The 22,500-nt window shown below is 37.5% G+C and overlaps 2 protein-coding genes across 2 annotated transcripts in view; one reads left to right on the forward strand and one right to left on the reverse strand.

Moving 5' to 3' along the window:
- The first annotated feature begins 784 nt into the window (after positions 1 to 784).
- Positions 785 to 22,500, forward strand: part of LOC137974685 (uncharacterized) — a 25,621-nt gene continuing 3,905 nt past the window's right edge. Inside the window, exons 1-3 of the mRNA XM_068821623.1 lie at positions 785 to 891; positions 2,114 to 2,657; positions 21,397 to 21,603. Coding sequence (XP_068677724.1) covers positions 2,186 to 2,657; positions 21,397 to 21,603 — 679 coding nt within the window. The 5' untranslated portion in view covers positions 785 to 891; positions 2,114 to 2,185. The remainder of the gene's footprint in view (positions 892 to 2,113; positions 2,658 to 21,396; positions 21,604 to 22,500) is intronic.
- On the reverse strand, positions 7,790 to 9,334 carry LOC137975383 (uncharacterized). Its single transcript, XM_068822490.1, has one exon. It carries the CDS (start codon positions 9,332 to 9,334, stop codon positions 7,790 to 7,792), a length of 1,545 nt encoding a protein of 514 aa, XP_068678591.1.

Consider the following 22,500-nt stretch of genomic DNA (forward strand, 5'->3'; position numbering starts at 1 on the left):
TTCTTCTCAAATTTCAGGTGTAAGATAATTTTTATGTGTTCTGTCAATTTTTGGCAACAGCAAGATTACAACTCACTGTTTAAGGGAAGCATTGGTCACGTGACCTCTTAGTGCAAGTGGCCTATTCCTATTGATCGCGGAAGTCATTGTTGTAGAGATTCGTCATGAATGGGTCATATCACCGAATATTTTTACATGTGATTACCTTCAAGTTGATAATGTTAATCAGCGTTTAAAGTGTTGTGTATGACACACACACGATACAAGTCGATGAATCGAGCTCGCCTTTAATCGAAGAAAAACTGACGATCGATACAGTTTTTTTGCTAGCTTGCCTTTTTTGTTGGTCACAGAAAAATTGGACCGTCATTTTCATTTAACGCAATCGAGACACACAGGATACGGTTGGTAAAGTCGAAATGAGAAAGGCAGAGGATGTCGACACGAACAGTGGTCATCCGGAACGCGAAGCTATCAGCACAATCATTGCGTTTTTCGTATTTGGAGCTCTTCTCTGTGGGACTAACTCGCTTGCTGTAGCCGGCGCACAAGACATCTTAGCGGGGACTTTTATACAAACATCCACAGTTCTCGTGGCCAATACTCTGCCTAATCTTGTTGCGTGTTTAATTGCTCCTTACTTCATGCAAACTATCCCTTATTCTGTTCGCATCGCTGCCGTGGGTCTGTCATACATTTGCGGAGCACTTGTGTTTGCAATTGCTAACGAGATCCATTGGAAGCTATTCGGTATCGCTCTAACGTCGTTTGCTTTAGGAGCTGGTGAAACAACAGTATCCGCTCTGACATCGTTTTATCTCGAAGTTTGTCTGAGTGCCTTTTCATCTGGAACGGGGACAGGCTTTGCAATGGCTCCGCTCTATTATATGGGTAAGTAGTGATTTCTTATCCACAATTCGCGGAAAAAATGTTGGACTTCCGTTTGATCCTCGATTTGGTTGACTACGTATACCGGATTCGAGACAATTGATATCCATAAAACAAAAGAACGAAGCGAACATAACAATACCCAATTAGCAAGGCCTAATCGGAATAACAGTGGTTCTTTTGTACTTCGCCTTTTTGTCCGGTATATGAAAGTCTACCCGAAAGTTGGACGTTTCTTTCAAAACCATGAATAGTAAATCATATATCCAGAGGAACTCTTACAAACAAACGCGATTATTAGGCCTATATTGAACCGTTTGTTTTTAGATTTGTTGTTTTTCACTGGTCATGATAGTCTCTAGCACACGTAAGCGTGTTTTTTTATGCATTCTTCCTCACCCACTTGTCTCGCCACATTGTTTATCTGTCGCCCTGAAGCAAAATGGGAGGTTTGCAACCAATCTCTAGAGACACAGACAACAATGATAAAATGTATAATTGCTGATGGAGAGATCTTTTGTCCCGGCTGCGATGACGTAAACAGAAAACCACCACTTAGTTCTGTATGCCATGCTGAGCCCTAGTTTTATTTGTGGCACTTTTTTCAGTTATAAGTTAATTTCAACTGTGACAGTGCGACGTAGAGCGCGTAGAAAGACGTTCCCTAAGGGGAAAAAAAGTGGAAAAAATAAATGCGTTATTCACCGGGTTGGCCCGGGTCGGTCCGTCTAGGGAAAAACTGTGCCCTCGGCCTTTACTACGTCCCTCAGCCTGCCGCCTCAAGACCTCGAGCACAGTTTTTCGGCCCTACACGGACCTCCCAGCCGGTGAATAATATATATAGCTTTAAGTTTATATCCCTCCGATTTGATGGATAGAGTGTTTTCACATGACGTCACGGTGCCCGTGGTGAGTAAAAAAAGAAAATAATAAAGAGCGACCATGTTGGAGGAGTGAAATATTCTTTTGGGAATTGAACTATATATTGTTATGAAAAATTTTCATTTTCTTTTAGTATGCAAATATGGCTCTTGGTCAGGTTTAATTCTTATTGATCACCGTATATTTTTACATATGATTACCTTCAAGTTGATATTGTTAATCAGCGTTTAATGTGTTGTGTATGAGACACACTTGATACAAGTGGATGAATCGAGCTCGCCTTTAGAAGAAAAACTGCATGACGATCGATACAATTTTTTTGCTAGCTTGCCTTTTTTGTTAGTCACAGAAAAATTAGATTGTCATTTTCATTTAACGCAATCGAGACACACAGGATACGGTTGATAAAGCCGAAATGAGAGAGACGGGGAATATCGACAAGAGCAGTGGTCATCCGGAACGCGAAACTATCGGTACAATCACTGCGTTTTTCGTATTTGGAGCTCTTCTCTGTGGGACTAACTCGCTTGCTGTAGCCGGCGCACAAGACATCTTAGCGGGGACCTTTATACAAACATCCACAGTTCTCGTGGCCAATACTCTGCCTAATCTTGTTGCGTGTTTAATTGCTCCTTACTTCATGCAAACTATATCTTATTCTGTTCGTATCACTGCCGTGGGTCTGTCGTACATTTGCGGAGCACTTGTGTTTGCAATTGCTAACGAGATCCATTGGAAGCTATTCGGTATCGCTCTAACGTCGTTTGCGTTAGGAGCTGGTGAAACAACAGTGTCCGCTCTGACATCGTTTTATCTCGAAGTTTGTCTGAGTGCCTTTTCATCTGGAACGGGGACAGGCTTTGCAATGGCTCCGCTCTATTATATGGGTAAGTAGTGACTTCTTATCCACAATTCGCGGAAAAAATGTTGGACTTCCGTTTGATCCTCGATTTGGTTGACTACGTATATGGGTGAAAGAAAGTTGGACTAGTCTTTCATATACCGGATCCGAGACAATTGATATCCATAAAACAAAAGAACGAAGCGAACATAACAGTACCCAATTAGCAAGGCCCAATTGGACGTTTCTTTCAAAACCATGAATAGTAAATTATATATCCAGAGGAACTCTTACAAACAAACGCGATTATTAGGCCTATATTGAACCGTTTGTTTTTAGATTTGTTGTTTTTCACTGGTCATGATAGTCTCTAGCACACGTAAGCGTGTTTTTTTATGCATTCTTCCTCACCCACTTGTCTCGCCGCATTGTTTATCTGTCGCCTTGAAGCAAAATGGGAGGTTTGCAACCAATCTCTAGAGACACAGACAACAATAATAAAATGTATAATTGCTGATGGAGAGATCTTTTGTCCCGGCTGCGATGGCGTAAAAAGAAAACCACCACCTATTCTGTATGCCATGCTGAGCCCTAGTTTTATTTGTGGCATAACCAAGACAATCACGACAAGGAACAATCCTGGAATCTTCTGTTAATTTTTAGATCGTTTCCACACGAAATTCACTGTGAATCACACAGGAGGCCGAAAGTTAAACACGCTCAATTTTCGCCAGTTAGCGCCAAATTGTGTTGACATTCTTTTTTTCTTTAGTTATGATTAACAATATTCACCGACGTCAAAGTAAATAGAAGGTGATATCCATCACTTTCACTGACACTGAGGTGAATAATAGTTTTAGTATATACCACAAAAAGTTGATTAATCAGCCGACTTTATCGGTAAAATTTGCCCATCGGTAACCGAACAGAGGCAACACCGTGGAAGCCTTTTTGTTTTTCTCTGTTTAGTACGGCTTGCTATTCACCTCCGAGCTAGCCGCCAACCAGAATGCGCAGAAAGCAATTCACTTGTGTGATATATACTAGGAGAAAATACAAGGCAAATATTTAATCTTCCAGGTAAACATTGACGGCGGTTTGAAACCGGTTTTTTCCGAGCATTTTGGTGATCCCGTTGTCTATGTCAACACAGAAGCAAGCATTCTTCCTTTTTGTAAAAGCGACTGAAAAATAGTCTGAAAACTAATTAATTTCTCAGTTTCATTTGGTAAAGAGCTTAATTCATCTAGAGAACATAAACACTAAATTGACCGGCGAAAAGACTTCAGATAGTAATTATAAATAGCTAACCGGAAATTAGCATAAAAAGCTTGATGAACCGCATGGAAATGATTTGATTGTTTTTTCATTTAATATATATATATCGTTTAATCCACTCTTTGCAGTTAGAACTATGTATAAACTGAATTATCAAGCGGTATCATTTACAAAACTATTAAAAATAATTAAGGTATACTAATGTAAAATCTACATAATGATCAATCTAGAAATCTAAAAGTTATAAAATCATTAGCTCTCTTGGTTCTTGCCTCCTGGCGAACGGACTTTTCACTCCCAGATCTAAGATTGTAAGGAACATTATAAACATTAGCCTCAGGGCGGAGTTTCCACGTCGCAATGAACTTCCTACTCAATGTTTCTCGCCTGACTTCTAGACTTGGAAGGCCAGATATGGTCAGGGCTTCCTTATAAACTAGACGCTCCGTGAGCGTAAACTGGGTTGCCCGTTTGTAAGTGTTACACCAGGAGCGAAACACTGGGACACTCAGTTGGGTGGTAAGTGGATTTTTCTCAGAGTAATGGTGGATGTGGCAATCCGAAGAAAAAAAGTTTAAGAATGCAATAGGTACTCCTGGTAACTCCTACAATGGAAGAAGAAGGCCAGGGGATTGAATGCGGATGCAGCATATTTCTCATTCATTCTCAGGGCCGCTCGATTCTCTAAGCCGGCTGTGTGGTGAAATGGTACTTAGTTGCGGGGAGCAAGTAAAAAACGATGAATTCAGGTTTTCTTCATTGTTGAGAGTTTAATTTAGGATACACGAGGAGGCATTAGATTAGACGTTGTACAACATATGTAGTTATTTCTTCTATACAGGTAAGCTTGAAGTAATTACAAGTTTTTTGAGTTTAAAGCTTGGTTGGGCTGGAAGTGAGTTGATTTCGGTGGAGAAAGGCTATTATCATAAAATTATTTTTGTAAATTCAAGTTTGATCAGCGGTTTGGCTTGTGTGCTTAGTATCCAATTTCGCGCGGTTCGAGGACCATGTGAGAGTTTGCCTGCCATGTTGTTTTGTTATTTGGCGGACTTCACAGTTTTACCGTATCTGAAGAGGTTCAAGCGTGTTCTGTAAGTCGGTTTTCAGAGAACCATTTGTGTGTTATTTGAAGCATTATACTAGCCACATTTTTCCTTCCATTTAGAAACCGTGAAAGGAATTGTTACGTGACAAGTTTGTGATATCCAACAACTGTAATAGGACCGCGGTAAAGTTAATAATTGGCATGGGACCGAGCTGAAGCAGGATTGTGTGGAATCGTCTCAGAAGTGTATTGTAAACCGTTCAAGCTTGAATGTTGTCGAGGAGTTAAGTCTTACGTGGGTGTAATATGGAATAAATCCTTTTAACACATTTGGAGTTTGGACTTTATTCTGTCATATGGCAATCTCTGTGGTTTTGGCGGGCAAAAGTTTGTTTGTTGCTCGTAGGCTTCCTCTTGGCGTGATCGAAGATCAATGTTCTGTGCAGTTGCTTGGGTCTTCCATTCTACTGTCAGAGTTTATCAAAGTACTGTCAGTGTAACGGTTCACTGCTTCTGATTTAAGGTGTTTGTACGATACTTTTGCAGTCTCTTGATATAAATCTTTTGGAATCCTAGATCATAGCAGGAGCCCATCTGTTTCTGACCATAGATGCCGAGCATTTACATGATCAGTAATGCTCATGTATCATTTCGTTCATTGCTTCATTCATCGTGGGATCACTTGAATCCACAAATGACCAGCTTCCAAAGACAGTGGCTTCATGGCTCAGTTGGTTAGAGCGTCACACTGGTATCGCAAGGTCATGGGTTGAGACCCTGTTGAAGTCCTGAATTTTTCAGGCTTTTCTACGCAATTGCTAGAATTGTTTTCATAACTGCGAGGATCATAACTTCACTTGAGTTTTTACTTAACAGCCTAAGAATTGTTCTCTTGTTGGATGTACATTGTATTTCTGCAAAAAAAGGAAATGAGAAAACTTTTAGGACTTTTAACTTTTACGGAAGATGAATGTGGGTTCGTCCCAAGTGTTTTTGGTTTTAAAGGAATTTACATAACAGACAAAATATGCAAGCAATGGGACCATGAAAAGAGCGAAAAGATATTTTCATATCAACAACTGGGGGACTTTTGAAAGATGTATTTTTCAGCATGTTACGTGCAAACCAAGAAAAAAGAAATCAGAATTCCTTTAGTAAGAGTCTTACCTATGATCCTCTGATAAATACATGTCGTTGATGGAATTTTCATCCTAACACCCTAAAAGAGAAAAAGATATTTAATAACAAGGTTCCAGATTTTATTTTTATCAATAAGTATTCGTTATTGTAAATAAGGTGGCCTTTTGAAATATTTCTTTTATTGTTTTTACAATAATAATAATGATAATAATAATAATAATAATAATAATAATATTTATTATTATTATTATTATTATTATTACTTTTATTTTATTTTATTATATTATTTTTTTAAAGGGGAACTGAAGGCAAAAAAAAGAAGGATTTTTTGTTTAAACTTTAGACCATACACAATAAAGTTTTCAACTTTTTTCCTGGCATATCCGTCGCTCTTCCACCTAAAAAAAAGCTTTTATTCCAATTTTAGGCTGTCAGCATTGTGGCTCAGAGTGGAGGAGTCAGAGGTCATTTTTGCAGCTCATGATGTATGATATGGGGAAGACATGTGAGAAGCAGTGTTTAGACTGATGTTTGTTGTGAATATTGAGTCCACGAAAAAACAGCAAAGCAACAAAGAAAATATCCACAGCAGCACTTGTGTTTACCAAGTGTTTCTGTTGATTACGAAATCTCTGTTCCCCATATCATACATGTACCTCACAATAGGCTCCTGACTTAGTTTTTGAGCCCGCCCTGAAATGGCCAAAAAAGTGGGAAAAGCCCAACTTCGAACGTAATTTTATTGCAAAAAACAGGAAACGAGAAGAAGTAACTCCACAAACTTAACTTTACTTATGTTAGGCTCCTTTAATGGTGGTCTGAACTGGTACGTCATATGAGAAGCATGCCTGTCGTTTATAGTTATTAAGAGTCCTGCCTGGGAATATCTGAGTAAGATGAAAGATACAAAGTAATATGTAAACTTACCGTCTCGTGGTGCAGGGCACTGGAAGGGGGTGAGGCACCATATGGTGGTGCCTTGTAAAATGCTTGTGAACAGACCTCTGAAGTCTCCCATTCTGGTTATGGGAACTTCTAGCTTAGAAAGAAAGATTGTCTCCTCAGGTTCTTGGGCAAGTTTGGAAGTTCTTGTGGCATATGAACATGATCCTTTTTGACAAAGGAATTGATAGAATTTACCAACTTCTAGAAAAAAAATTTTCTTGGTAATTTCAAATTGATTGATAGATGATTATCAAAATCTCTGCTTGTTCCAATTACATTATTGTGTATTGAACATGGTTTTCTCTCCACTGGTTGCAGAGCCTTAGATTTAATCTGCTTTGCTTAAGTCAAATGATGTCATATAATAACAATAATAATATTATAGATAAATGTTTATAATATTTAAGACGAAACTTGTCAAGGTGGTGCACCAATTTGTCTGCTTTTGAGGACACTGTGGTAGATTAGGATTTTATGAATTTCCAGTTTTGTTCTAGTTGGACTTGTGATCTCTTTGCCAGGTCTTTGCGACAACTTTTTTCAAAATCTCTAGAAGAGTTCTTTCATTTTCATTGTAAAAGATCCTTGCATGAAAGTTTCATAATATCATTTTAGTTATATAGCTACAATGTAGCATATGGATATTTTATCAGTATCATGGTTCCTGCCAAGACACATTTGTACATTTATGAAAATTTTATATTTACAGTTATTGCTCTAAATAAATATTATATGCTTTGCATGACAGTTTAAATAAATACAAATATTTAAATATCTTTGTTATATTTTATGGATATTTTAACAGCATCATGGTCAGAGTAGTAGACACTAATTACAGTATTCTCTATGATGTCAAATTTTGTTGTTTTTAGGTAAATTTGGTCAAGTATGTTTCCTGATGAGACAAAAGTTGGACTTTGTACAAACTGTGAATAACCTAGAGAGGTCATTAAAGATTTTAGCGGTCTTGTGCTATCATCATTTAAGTAGTTGATATTGAAATCACCAAGAATGATGTCAATTGGATAAGTGCCAAGGATATTTCGTAGATGACTTACATACTGTATTATATTTGAGTTGTTCTTTCGGTAAAGAAAAAGAACTGTAAAATTGGGACGCATAGTTGTAGATGTATTCAAAATTATTACAAATTTCATTGCATTTACTTGTGGAAAGTATTCATGTTCCTTAGTTTCTATTGATCTTCTGGCACACAGTGCCAAACTTAAAAATCTATCAGTAGGATGATCTTGCCTGTAGAGAGTAAATGGTAGTAGATGAGATTTTATGTCAGTATCATTGCTATGAGGTACAAGTTGTGTTTCTGTCAGTGCAATTAGATCACTGTTCTTTATGTTTGCATCACACTTGATATCTACACTATGTTTTTTGAGTGATCGTATGTTTAATAGACATATAGTGAGCATTGAATTTTCCTTATATTTTTCACTAGTTCCCATGGGTTTTGAAATTTCTCGCAGTCTTTCATATTCTTTATGTACCCGAGGATCTGCTTTCACATGTTTGCTGTTAATTTTTCCTAGAATGTGAATACCATTTAAAGAGGTTGCTCGGCTCAGTGCAACATATACCTGACCATAATTGAATGATCTCTGTTTGACCAACTCAAAACTAATGACGAGACTGTTAAGTGACAATCCCTGTACTTTGTGAATGCTAACAGCGTAAGCCAATGTTAAAGGGAATTGCATTCTCTGTATTTCTGGAGAAGAAGGTTTATTTGGATGTATTTTAATTTTTGCTAGGACAGGTACTATGGGTACAACTCTGTTTTGTCGCACAAAACTACTAGTACTCTTTTGAATTAAATTGTTGCCAGCTTTGGCATCATCAAATTTTACGTAGATAATGGTGGGTTTTTTGTTATTTTGATTTACATCAATTTTAACAATAGTTCCTAGTTGACCATTTATAAGTCTATCTGGTATATCAATGTTGTTGGTTAACATAACTCTAGCAGATTCCTTTATACAGATATTAGCATCAAGTCCACCAGTTTCAGACCTGGGTCTAGCTAAAATTCTGTTAATATCTTGCTGTGATACATTAGGAGGGTACTGATCTGTGGCTTTAAGGTTAAACAACTGTGCAGGTATTTGGTGCAATTTCATTTCATTGTGTCGATTGACTGGATTATTTTCAGCCCAGATGTGAAGAGCATCTGATGGGTAATTAACATCTGATGGATCTATAGATCTAGATTGGATGCATTTGATATCTTCTTCAGTTTGAGTTGCTGTACGGAACCTATTCAGAAGTTCAGCAAATGGCTGGTCATCCTTCTGCCTCATGATATCAACAAGCTCTATCATTGTGAACAGGTGCCATGGGTGGCACAAGTTAAACACATCATTTTTGTAATTTGCAAAAACAGGTTTCCTGCGTATTGGTGGTAGTTGATACATGTCACCAATAGCAAGAATGCTAATGCCTGCAAACAGGTGAACATTTGATGTGCCAAAAATTTCGTTTAGTCTTTGGTGGATATGAAGCAAAGTATTGTTAGCAACCATAGAGATTTCATCTATTATGATCAACTTGAGGTCAGCTAGTAACATTCTCATTTGTGTTTTCTTTTGGTCAGACATTGGAGATAAATTATCACCTGTTTCTTTGGGAATTGCCAAGGCAGTGTTTATTGTTGTCCCATCTATGTTAATAGCAGCAACTCCAGTAGGTGCCATTAAAAGAACTGTAGGTAATTCAGGGTTCATCGGAGGATGTCTAAAGGTCTTTGTGACAGTGTGGTAGATTGTTTGGATCAAGTGACTTTTACCAGCACCTGCTCCACCAGTTATAAATAAATGTATTGGTTTTACTTCTTCAGGTTTTCGACTATTCATGTTTTTCATTTTACTTCTACACCAGGTGAGAATTATATCATAAGCATAGCGCTGTTTTTTGTTCAATGATCTAACACACTCCCGTAGCTTATCATCACTAATTTCTGTTGGCTGGTTGTATGTTATCATTCCAAGGTTTGAATGATTCTCAGTTTCTGATGATGAAACAAGATGTGTAGGTAATTGTTCATTAAATGACTCGTTTGGTACTGAATCATCTTGCTCTTCAGATTGTAAATCTGCATTTTCCTGGTCATTCATAGAATCATAGCTGGAGTGGATGATATTGCCCTGGTTATTTCGAAGAAAATCAAGTGCTTCTGTAACAGCATCAGCATCAGGCTCAAAATTCTCTCTGTTTCGTTCCACTTCAGCTTGTACTTCATGCTCATAGAATTTAGAAGCATATGTTTGATCACTTCCTAAAAGACTTGTTTCATCTCTCCATGGGTAGTAAAGCATCAGGAGATGATGAAAATACAGTTCAGGTTCTTTTGCTTTGTTTGGCTTGTGATATCTTATAACAGCTTTTACTTTTCTACACTTCATAACTTCATGCGTGTTCATTAATCTTATTTTGTCTGGAGGTGATGTATCAGGATCACAATTGTGATGTAATTCAATGACATCGTCAGTTAAAACCTCAGGTTGAGCATCAGCTGTTTCTTGGCAGTCCTTTTTGTATTCTTTATAATAGTATGCAGCAAACTCTGCCAGACATAGCCTATCTACAGAAGGAATACACTGTGGTCTTAAAGTGTATCGATCAATAATATTTGATTTAAAGATATCAGTACTTTCATTATCCAGTTCATCAAGTTCTTCTGGTGATTTTGCAATGCGTACCCTTTTTTCTGGTAGATCAGTGCTTACAAAAACTGTTGCAGGGAATATTTTTCGTAACCATAGTTCAGGCATGCATCTGTAAACACATTCTTGTGAACTGACTTCTCTGGTAGAGAGGAAAGCAGCACCAATTCTTTTTAAGCTATCCCTGACACTCAAGTTTTCTTTCTTAGCTTCCTTTGCAGCATTCATAATTGCCTGTGAGCATTCAGTCTCATCCTTGGTAAAATATGAGCACACGTAAGTTATGCACTTGTAGTGGTTAAATACAGGTTGCAAGTCAACATTCGCTCTAAAACCCTTAATACCAGCAATAAAATAATTATTAATAAAACAGCTGTTTGTTGGTCTTTTAAGGTGCAGCTCATAGTCTGAGTCGGGTGAAATGGATAAAGCCCAATAATATTGCTCTTCAGTTATGTTTACAGATTTGAAAATATCAGCTTCTGTTAATGTAGGATTATAGTTTGCCTTACTGGGATTTAACACTTCATCTATTTTTTCTTTAACTAGTCTAAGGATTTCGTTTTGTCTGTCTATGGTACTCGTCTTTTTTTCTGGATCTAAATCATCAGAAAGAGGTTCAGCCACAATAGTCTTGTTTGTAAAAAAGTGCCCAAAATTAAACCTACATTTAATGTTTTTGTATTTTCTACACGTCTTTGAATGACTGTGCTTTTGGTAGGTTTTTACAAGCTCATGTAACTCAGGGTCTTGACTCTGATCAGGAAGGCATGCCTGCATATGTTCATCTATGAAATGGATATAAGCTTCCTTGGTATCATGTGTTAGTTCAGGGCAATCTGATGTCCATATTAAGGCATGTAAGTGAGGAGAGCCTCTCATCTGAAACTCAATGCGGAGTGCATAGTATACTATTTTACCAATTGGGTTTGCATTAGTTAGAAGAATTTCAGTGAAGAATGTTTCAACTCTATATTGAAAGTGCTTAGCAACAACAACAGGATTTACATTCAGCATTGAGCATCTTTCATTATAAGATAAAGCATCAACTTGTTCATTCGTTAGATTTTTGCCTTGTGTTCTTGCAATAATCTGAAACAGTTCAGGCCACCTAAGGTCAGCACAGGATAATGTCATAAACCATGTTGGTATTCCAAGCTGTTTCACCATAGCTACTACTTCATACATAAATTTTTGCCAATAAGGTGGTGTTCCTGGAATTTGCCTCAAAAATAAATAAGCCTGATCTTGACAAATAAGATTTTGTAAATTTTGCATATTATTTGATCTTATTTGAGAAGCAGTAAGACGCTGGCCATGCATTTTTTTCAGAGCAATATTGATGCTATCTGATACTTTCTTCTGTTCTATGATGAACTGAGCAAAGAAGAGATATTCAGGATTGGTAGCAAATCTACCACTGTGATTTAAAAGTCTTGCATTGAAGTACTTAACTGGCGACAACTTTATTTCTCGGTTGACAGAGTACCCATACTTTCCTTTTGGAAACAAAATAGGAAATGCTAGTTCTTCACATTGCTTGTCTGCCATGAAGGAAACTGGATGTTTACTTTCACCAGGTGCAATAGCATAGACTTCGTGTCCTTGAGATGATACATTATCATTTTGCTCAACAGTTACAGGATAATTTGGTATTACAGACTGCAAGCAAGTTTCACTTGTTGGTGCTCGATATTCATTTAAAGGATCGTCATTTTCTTCATCTGCCAGTGTGCTGACATTCTCACCATTTTCATAGTGTGAAGAAGTGTCATCACTTATACCAGATTCAGTAGAGTGGTTGTCATTATTCAAAGTTGAATCGTCTAAATTAACATCATTTTGTTGCAATGTTTTAAGATGCCTATCTATTTTGTCAATGTCTATACATATATTATCATACAAGGGATTATTCATTTTGAGCCACATCAGAGCATTTAATATTAGTTGAGGTCGCACAGCTTGAAAATAAACATGTCCTCTAAACTCCATTTTTCTCTTTAGTTTCAACATGATTATACCTGACCTTTCAGGAGGACGTGGCAATGTAGTACATGTTTGATCACATTCAACTGGTATATTGCATATTGCTCCTTTAATCTTCCTCTGTTGGCCTTTAGGCATTACCACTATCTTTTCAAAAACTATCCTCTGTGCTATTAATATTTGTTCAAGTTTTTCTAGTACTGAGAGTTCTGGTGGTATTCTATCAACTTCCAGTTTATTACCTACAGCTTGACATGGTACTTGCCCTTTTGAAACTTTTGCATGACATGTTCTACATATGTATTGTTTGTCATCAAATGACTTTATCTCAGTGAAAAGACGGTGTACGCTGTATTTATTTTCTTTAAGTAACATAACTGTTTTTCTATACAGTATTCGATGACAAACTGAACATATGTAATATGGTCCCTCTCTGATCTTATTCTGAAATACTGATATGTAGTGATCCAATTTATGCTGAACATCGTTTGCCTTTTTTCTAGAAATTTTTGCTGCATCACTTATGCACTTTATTATTTTTTGCTTTTTTACAGGATTCATGCTGCAATATTCTTGTTTTTTATTGTTCAAGTATTGTGCCTTAATGAGTGGTTCCATTGCATCATAGTTCCGCTTTTTTTGTTTATTTATCAGTTCTTTTTCTGCAGGATCTAGTGACTTGTACCACACTGCTCTGTCAGACAAGAGCTTTTCTTTTTCTGCAGGCTCTAGCGATTTGTACCTTTCTGCTCTGTCAGACAAGAGTTTTTCTTTTTCTGCAGGATCTAGAGATTTGTACCACTCTGCCCTGTCAGACAAGAGTTGTTCTTTTTCTGCAGGATTTAGTGATTTGTACCACTCTGCTCTGTCAGACAAGAGCTTTTCTTTTTCTGCAGGATCTAGTGATTTGTACCTCTCTACTCTGTCAGACAAGAGTTTTTCTTTTTCTTCAGGATCTAGAGATTTGTACCATTCTGCCCTGTCAGACAAGAGTTGTTCTTTTTCTGTAGGATTTAGTGATTTGTACCACTCTGCTCTGTCAGACAAGAGCTTTTCTTTTTCCGCAGGATCTAGTGATTTGTACCTCTCTGCCCTGTCAGACACGAGTTTTTCTTTTTCTGCAGGATTTAGTGATTTGTACCACTCTGCCCTGTCAGACAAGAGTTGTTCTTTTTCTGCAGCATTTAGTGATTTGTACCATTCTGCTCTGTCAGACAAGAGTTGTTCTTTTTTTGCAGTATCTAGTGATTTGTACCACTCTGCTCTGTCAGACAAGAGTTTTTCTTTCTCTGTAGGATCTAATGACTTGTACCATTCTGCTTTGCTAACCAAGTATTTTCGTTTGGCACTAGGTTCCATGTTTGCATAACTTTCTCTTCGTTTTTCGGCAAGTGAATTTTTCTGCCTATTGGATTTGTGTTTCCTTAATACCTTTTGTCTTAAAGTGCTTGACAAATTACTGTAACAGTTTAGAAATCTGATAATGTATGCTACCTCTAAATTATTAGTTGTATTGATTTTTGTAACAGTATTAAGAAGGGCTTGAAGAAGGAAGTTGCTGTCATTGACAGTTTGAAATTTATCTAAAGTTCCATCACTATGGAATACTATTAAGTAGTAGTTGATGGTTTTAGTCTTAGAATTGTTCTGAAATATGCAACTTGCACAGTAATTTGAAAACCATATTATAAATCCAGTATTGCCTCTTGTGTTATCCAAAATAAAGTTCTGGAAGAGTTTGCTACTGCTGGATGCACAACTAAATATGCCTTCTTTTTGTGCTGTAAAGACAACATCAATAGTTGCATCATATATTTGAAGTTTGTTTGGAAATTTGCGTAAACAGAGATTTTCATCAGGACATGAAAATTGTTTCTTGTAAAAGTCATTTCCATGGTCAATAATTGCTTCTACAGTTTGTGAATTCCAGTAAGTGCATGCCTTAACCACTGAAAAACAAATGCTATAAAATGATAAAGCACAACTGAGTCGTATAAAAGACTCATTGTTTCTTGTTGAAATATGCGCCATTTCTCTACCACCATCAGCAAGTTCTGATTGAGAGATTTCACTGTCCTCATCAACTAAGTGATTATTGTCCTTTTCTAGTCTTGTTATGTGAACACCTATCAGCTCAAACAATGTATTTGAATTTTCATACAGGGTTTGCAAATAACATGTGACATCCTGTATACTTTGTGCTTCTAATAATACACATGTTCCTCGAGAATGGGGCATACCAAATGCATCCCTAGCATGTGAATCAAATATTTTAAATTTACCACCTGGAGTACAGTACATAGAAACAGTACTACATTCAATTGTTAAAAGAAAGGATTGGTAGTTTTGCCTTACTAATGTTAGCAAAGCATCAACCAAAGGCATACAGAAACTCAAACCATGTATAATGGATCTACCATTTATAGTACCACTATAGCTTGAACTGTATTGAAGCTGATAATCTGTATTAAACACATTCAGCACTTCTGGTAACTCAGTTAACAACAGGAAAGTTTGTCTGGACAGTCTAGATAACCCAGAATACAATTCATTACCAATGTTCATGATGTTAATTAAGTCTGCTGATGAGATAATATTATTCCTGTAATTATAGATAAGTGAAGTAAGAGACATTGCTACACACTGAGTGCCTGCATTCTGGCCGAACACTTCCACATTGCCTTGACTATAAGGCGCTTGAATAGTTTTGGTATGATCAATGGGCCCAGGGTTTTTCTCTATATCATTAGACAGCTTTAACTCTGTATGATTCATCCTATGGTTAACGTTCTTATAAACAGATCTTACTGAAGTATAGTTACACCTAAGTTTCACTCTTCCACGGCGAGTTTTAGGTTTTTTCCTTCGATTTGCTGTCCACCACGTCCTTTGTGTACTCCTCTTCTTAGTAGCAGACCTTAGTCTCACATACAAATAGTCTAACTTACGATTAAGTACACTCAATTTCGTAAATAAATGCATGGCAGAAGATTTCGGTATGTTCTTTTTAATATATTTTCGAACTAATTTCCTGAAAGATCTGCTCTTATGCAAGGCTCGTGATAGCTGTTTCACTGGAATTCTGCTTGGTTCTCGGTCCCTTTGTTGACGCCCTCCTACACATTTACAATAAACAAACTTAGCATAACGAGATCGAAGTTGCAAGTCATTTACTGATTCTTTGTTATCAATATCCACAACAACAGATGGCTGTGCGGCATTCTCAAATATGTTCTCCTGCAAAGCTCGCGTTAGCTGTTTCGCTGAAATTCTGCTTGGTTCTCCATCCTTTTGAACAACATGGCGACGCCCTTTTAAACATTTACAATAAACAAACTTTGCATAACGAGATCGAAGTTGCAAGTCATTTATTGATTCTTCATTATCAACATCGACAACAACAGATAGCTGTGCGCCTTTCTCAAACAGGTCACAGTCATTAAATGCATTCAAAATAGGTTCATCCAAACATAAAACGCTGCACCAAGCATGGTACAAAATGCTGACAACATTAGTGAGGATGATTCCGAACGATACAAATAGTTGAATATGAAATAGCATTACAGCTCGAAATACACAGAAATTCAGTAATTGCAGAAAACAAACAGCCATAATAATACAAATGGATAGAAAATTCACCTTCTTTTTCAGAATTTTAACTAAATGCATCCGGCTCAGCAGACTATCTTTCTGCGACTCGATGGCATCAGTACTGACTTTGTGCTCACCAACTTTCTTCTCTTGGAGGCTTTCACAGTTCTGTGCTTTTCTTGTTTGGTATTTGGTTTCAATGCAGTTCATATCAGTGTAGTTCATATCATGACTCTCATATATTTGCTCATTAAGTGCACATTTGTTCTCAATATAGCTTTCTTTCAGTTCGCGGACCGACCCGAGCCAAAACATTCGCTCAATGACATCTTTTAGTGTGGGTCTACCGCGAACGGCGTGTGCATAAGTGAGTGGTTTGAGCGTTCCCAGCAAGAAGCTCAATACAACAAAAAGCCACATGGCGACAAAACACGTAATGTCTACTAACTCTGGTCTAAAGTAACCAACTTCACCACAATTTGATCGCGCAGGAGTGACACTGAAATGGTTCTTCTCAATCATGTGATTCAGGCTGTCAACATCCCTGTCAACAAGGCATTATGCTGAGGATCGAAATCCTCCAATCATGATCAGCTATTTCATTTCGCATGTCAAGTGATTGCTGACACCACAAAAGTTCTCCATTCTGCAAACATAGCTGGTCACGTTCTCGAGATAATACACAGAATCATCACAGATTCAGAAGGAACAGAAATGGACTGTTTTAACTCTGTACTGCCGCAAAGCAAAGCTAACAGCTCATAAACATTACCGAAAAATGATTTCATAATTCATAGCCAAATCACCACGGGCAAAAAACATCCTCGCATGTCGCATACTCGAAACGGTTTTTTATTGATTGACAGATTTCTTTCTTTATGAGGCAATCATGGAAAGGGCCCGGACGCACAGGGCAAATTTTTATTTTGCGAAAAAGTCTGTCACCAGTTCCCTGAGACAAGTGCGACCGGTGATTATTTTGTAAAGGCTTATCAAACTTTCGAAACGCCGTCGTTCTGCCTGGGAGCAGGACAAATTTTTGTCAGAAGTGAAATCTGACAGATTTGTCAATTTACATGCCATGATTATGATGATTTGAAGGAAAATGTCAATCAAGAAAATTTTAATCTCTATTTTTAGTCGGAGTATTTGGTGTTTATTTCGGTGTGATTGACACTTGTGGTTCACAAATAGTTTACTGTGTCTCAGACTCTCAGTGCTTCCACGCTTGAAAAATTGAGCCAAATTTTGTCGACATTTTTGGAAGGGCCAAACAACTTTTGTCAGTCCAGTGCGTCCGAAACCAAACCCCAAAAGCGGCAAAGATCTGAGGTAGCTTCCCCTGTGCGCACTAAATGAGATTAACGAAACTTTTAAGACGTGTAAACAAATATTACACATATGCAAATTAGTTAACCTTGGATAATACACAACGATATTCAGAACAGGCAGAAAAATCTTACAAAAACCTTTTCCAGCCCAAAGTAATTTTATTGAAACAAACAACATATTTGCTATTAGAGGGAAGAAAAAACTTCCCATTTCATTGCGTGCGTGCAAACAAGCTGCCAACACACTCCGTGTCAAAAACGCGACTAAATAAATTTCCCACCAGTGTTCAGCATCAAACCCTTTACTTGAATTATCAAGCGAAATATAGCAACAAGCTTTCTTTCAAATAATTTTTGACTAACAATGATAAATGAAATTTGATTTCAGTGTTGTACAAAATACCACAATGGGACTATTTACTTCAGGGTGAACTATTTGCACAATCGCGAGCCATTTAATTGAAAATCTAAACATCTATGAGATACAAAAAACAGACTTGCGAATTATCGCAAATCACAATGCTGACAAGCACAATAGTACAAGAAATGGTCAAATAATTATGAAGTTTGTTACTATCTTAATGTTTTTGCCTTAGAGTAAAGGGGATATTTGTCACGCAAATGATATAATTTCATCACACTGAAATTTCGCAAAAACGTGACTTTCATGTAAACAATCTTCCCACTAGCAAGTCGTAGTAATAAATTGGATTAACAACCAAGGTAGGTAAAGGAATATTGTTGGCTTCCCAAATAAACTTCATTTCTTGGCTTTACACTACAATGACAAAATTCTTAACACAGGAATTTTTAGTTATTGTTTAAAATCTTTATCAATTCGGAGAAATCGACCGGTCCGCGAATATTTTACAAGTGTTTTTCAATTGCAATGGGATGTCAAAAGGCCAAGTGAATGTTATGCATGATCGGGCTATCAAGTTGCGCGTGTGATCCGTTCTAAATATTTTTTCACAAAATGATTCCGAACCGTTAGTATCACAACAGAAGACAAGAACATCATTCTAAAGGCTTATTCTACGCAAAAAGTAGGTTCCGGAGGTAATTTTGAGAGTGGAAATCAAGGTTACGCGGCACACGGCAAATACAAACTCACGATTTAATTAAGTTAACACACCAGAAAGACGCTAACCTCATTTTGACAAGAAAATGCTCTACTATTGCCATAAAAACTATCCAGTTAAGCTCGCATATCATAAAACATGATGAATTCATAAAGGCCACCTTTTCCTGCGAACAATTTTTTGAAACAAACAACATATTTGCTATTAATTACAGGCAAAAACCCCTTCTATTTCATTACGTGCGTGAAGAGAAGAAACTATGATCGTGTCAAATATGCGCAATATTGCAACAAACTAAATTTCAGGATCAAACCGTTTCCATGAAGAACCTTTTCCTTGAATAATACACAAGCTTTCTTTCAAATAATTCTTGGCTGTCACTTTTCCAATTATTTTTTTTACCTGAAGACTGTGCAGAGTTGATCACAGATCCACGTAAGGTGTTCGATTCGTTCTCTGTCTTTGTTGAACCCATAAGTTACCAGAGAATTTTCCATTTGGTTTCAGTGTTCTTCATAACAGCACACTTGGTAAAATATTATTTTCGAAATAAAGCTCACTTTGATTTCGGCTCGACGGGCGATAGATTGTTGTCGAAGTCCATTACTCGTCGCATTTGAGGTTCCTGGTGTTGTTGTTTCAACGCCTTCCTAGTTTATCCAACTGACTTTCCATTATTGAGCTCCATAAGGGTATATTTTCTTTAAGGATCCACTAAAACGCCAATCGCGTTACATGACTTTCGACGCCATTGCTGGCTAAGTTAATGATTCTACTGTATCCACCAGAGAAATCTACGCAGTTCCACTGCCCTCTCGATCCTAAGAAAATACGCGCAGAAGGCTCTACGCACAAAGACACCACTTACCGGGGGAGTGACAGGCAAGACTTTTGCCGACACGGAAAAAAAAAAAACTAAAAAAAAGAAAAAAAAGAAAACAAACAAACTAAACGAAGACCTCGACTGGGTTTGCCTTATAAGGCAACCCAGTAATTATAACCAACACCGGAAGTATTACCTTAAGAGCTCTCCTTTGTATAGATTCTAATCTAGATGACAAATATTCAGGGATGTCTTGCCAAGCAGCCACGGCATATTCCAAAATAGATCTGACAGAGGACTTATAAATATTTGAGATATTGCTATTCGCTGCACCAGCTCTTTTAAGCACTCTTAGGGTATATAAACGTTTGGCGGCCTTACAATAAATATAGTCTATGTGGTCATTCCATTTAAGATCGTCTCTGATTTTAACACCAAGTAATTTAAAAGATGAGACACGTTCGAGCTGGTGATTTCCAATACAAATAGGTGGAATTACAGAGTTCGGGTACTCCATAAAATTTATCAGCATTTCATTACACTTCCGAGGGTTTAGCTTCATCTTATGGGCAGTACAAAATGAATGTGTGTTCCTAACAGCCAGATCGAGAAGGCTTATTGAATTGCGAGGCAGGATTTCTACAACTGTGGTATCATCAACGTATTTTGCTCTCAGATTCCAATCCTTTAGGAGTCTATTTATCATAACTGAGAAAAGGGTGACACCCATCTTGGTCCCTTGGGGTATACCTCCATGGGTATGCTTCCAATCCGATAAGACATTCCCGATGAGCACGGCTTGAGTTCTATTTGTTAAAAAAGATCTTATCCAACTGAAAAGCACTGGGTCCTTCTCCGATTGGTAAATTTTCGTAATCTTCGTCTTCCATTAGCGAACTTTGAAAGGTAACCTTAAGGACGGAGCCTACTAATTCAAAGGTATTTTTGAGCGATTGGACACTTCTCCGCTTGTTGAATTTTAGTAATCTTAGTCTTCCATCACCGAACTTTGAACGGTAACCTTAAAACTAAATTCCGCTTGCTATAATAGACCAATTTTGCATGATCTCGAGGCTCTGGGGAATAAACTCATACAAATCCCTATATTTATTCTCCAAAGCGTCGAGATGATGCCTTTTGTTTAGGACTGGATTGTAATATATCGAAATTGGTCTATTGTACTGTTGTGATAAAAAACTAAATGCCGCTTTAAACCTTTTTGTTTCGCTCAATTTGAATTTCCCGGGAGAGAGAAAAAATACGGAAACGCACCTTTTCCATGGTAATGGTCCGTGTTGTAAAATCGCGACCGACAACCAGCCAATCAGACTGCTCCATTTAGCATGAGAATTGCTTGCCAAACAATAGGAGTGCTTATTTATTTCAAATTGCACGAGAAAAATCATACAATTGAACGCACCCGTATCACGTTATCACGCAAAAATTGCGCCACCCAGGGATAGCATCTGATTGGATATCTTTGATCATTCACCTATTAGAATGTATGGTTTGTTACTGCATTTCTCCTAGGCAATCAGAATTGAGAGATCTTCTTTTAAGCATTCATTGATTCCGCAGGGATTGAGAGTGCCTCGCTGAAAAATAAATTTTCGTTTCACATTTTTTTAGCTTGGTGTAGTGATAAGCCACAAATTGTCTGGGTATGGGAGATTGAAATGGCGTACAAATGGTTTAGTGATTCCACACGTCTTTTGTCTTCATCTCAAAGATATCCGCAGAAGCGGTCTGCTAGTGTAGTTGCTTTTTAACAAAAACAACTGATTTGTCCACTGGATAGCGGATAATGTTTTACATGCTCCTAACAAACAGCTTCTGGACAAGAAGAGCATTCCCCCTCAGTTTTTACTCTTTATTTTTCTTTCGTAGCCATGACAACCTGGGCCTGTGTGTCGCCGCAAATCACCATTGTGGTAGCGACACCTTTTTATCTTCTGTTCTTTGTTTGCTATTACATCATGGACAAAAGACACTTGAAGTCACCCAGGCTCCCGGGGAATGATACACATTCCGGAGTAGAGTACACTGCATTGGTGGCCGAAGGTACTGCTTTAACCCAGACCTCAAACGCAAAAGGTAAGGAGATATTTTGTCTTCAATTTGAGAGTAACGACCATCCGGTGGTCATGACTCGGAGTGTGCAGCTCTTATCTCTCCTGGGAGCTAAAGTTATCTCATATAGTTTGTATTAAGAACAGCTTTCCCGCCAAATATTGCCACTCCCTCGTCCGACGTGCAATATTACCGTTTACATGTTTGCAAAGACAATCACTCGATGTAGGCTACCAGTAGTGAAAGTTGTGTATTTCTGTCGTTCCGGGATATCCTGAACACTATAAATGAAAATTCCCCAAAGTTGAAAAGCCCCCCTTCCCCTCCTAAATAATTTTCAACAAAATCCAAGTGAAAGGCAAAGCCTCATATTTTCGATTTTCTTTAAATTAACTAATAATCACGCTCGTCTCGAAAATAGTAAACCAAATAGAAGTTTTTCCGCAACTGAAGATCCTGAAAAGATTTCGTTGATTTCATCCTTGATCACAAGCTCATATCATAAAAGTTACAATTGTTTTGCCGGTTTTTACGGTTTAGGTACTGGTATTCTAAAGACGGTGTACTATTTGGGAGAGTGATAAGCTCTTTCGTGCAGGAGATTTAATTATTCCTCATCCCTGTAATGTCGTGTAATATATGAGTATTATACTTTATCCAGAGTGAATCTTTTGAAGGTTAGGACAGGGACGGCGGAGACGCTGACTTGTAGGAGGTTCTGGGGGAATTCACCGCCAGAACATTTTGAAATCTTGAAGCTCGGAAATGCTACATTTTCCTTCTGTTAATTTTCTTTTTTTTAGGTTTTATGGTTTTTTAAATTATTTTAAATCTTTTATTTATTTTAAAGTTTTATTTTTCGCTTGAAATTGAGGCCCCCAACCTCCCTTCCCCACCTGGGTTTAAATCCCGGTCGGACCA

This window comes from Montipora foliosa, chromosome 11, assembly GCF_036669935.1.
Source record: "Montipora foliosa isolate CH-2021 chromosome 11, ASM3666993v2, whole genome shotgun sequence".
NCBI classification, from domain to species: Eukaryota; Metazoa; Cnidaria; class Anthozoa; order Scleractinia; family Acroporidae; genus Montipora; species Montipora foliosa.

Coding starts and splice junctions, on each gene's coding strand:
- LOC137975383 (XM_068822490.1), bottom strand. CDS start 9,334: ATGAGGCAGAAGGATGACCAGCCATTTGCTGAACTTCTGAATAGGTTC.